This window comes from Cyprinodon variegatus, unplaced genomic scaffold, assembly GCF_000732505.1.
Source record: "Cyprinodon variegatus isolate N-32 unplaced genomic scaffold, C_variegatus-1.0 Scaffold517, whole genome shotgun sequence".
Taxonomy (NCBI): Eukaryota; Metazoa; Chordata; class Actinopteri; order Cyprinodontiformes; family Cyprinodontidae; genus Cyprinodon; species Cyprinodon variegatus.
This window is the reverse complement of record NW_015150970.1, coordinates 133,574-133,953: the sequence shown is the minus strand read 5'-3', so window position 1 is coordinate 133,953 and position 380 is coordinate 133,574. Positions and strand designations below refer to the sequence as shown.

At 45.3% G+C, this 380-nt stretch overlaps 1 protein-coding gene across 1 annotated transcript in view; it reads left to right on the top strand.

Annotated features, from left to right (window-relative positions):
* htra1 (HtrA serine peptidase 1) overlaps positions 1–380 on the top strand; it is a 24,858-nt gene that overhangs the window by 8,365 nt on the left and 16,113 nt on the right. The window contains exon 4 of the mRNA XM_015390914.1: positions 71–160. Coding sequence (XP_015246400.1) covers positions 71–160 — 90 coding nt within the window. The remainder of the gene's footprint in view (positions 1–70; positions 161–380) is intronic.

Genomic DNA, 380 nt, shown 5'->3' with positions numbered 1-380 from the left:
CATCCATCCATCCATCCGTCCATTAGTCATCCATGTGTAATTAACAGCAGTTTCTTTCATTCTCCTGCAGGTGGAGCTAAAGAGCGGTGCCACATATGACGCTAAGATCAAAGATATTGATGAGAAGGCAGACATTGCTCTCATTAAGATCGACGTACCGGTGAGTAAGACCTAATAAGGTCAGTCTTCCTGTTGGTCTGATATCTTCTGTAATTCTTCTAGTTGATGAACTCTAGGTCTGCAGCATATCTGGGGCCCCTATAGTCAGCAGGTGGAATAATGGGCCCCTGATGCCGCTGATAGATGGTCCTGTAATGGACCTCATTAAGTACCTCTGCAGCTGAAATGTAAGACCCTGATTTCCTTAGTGTCCTCGATCT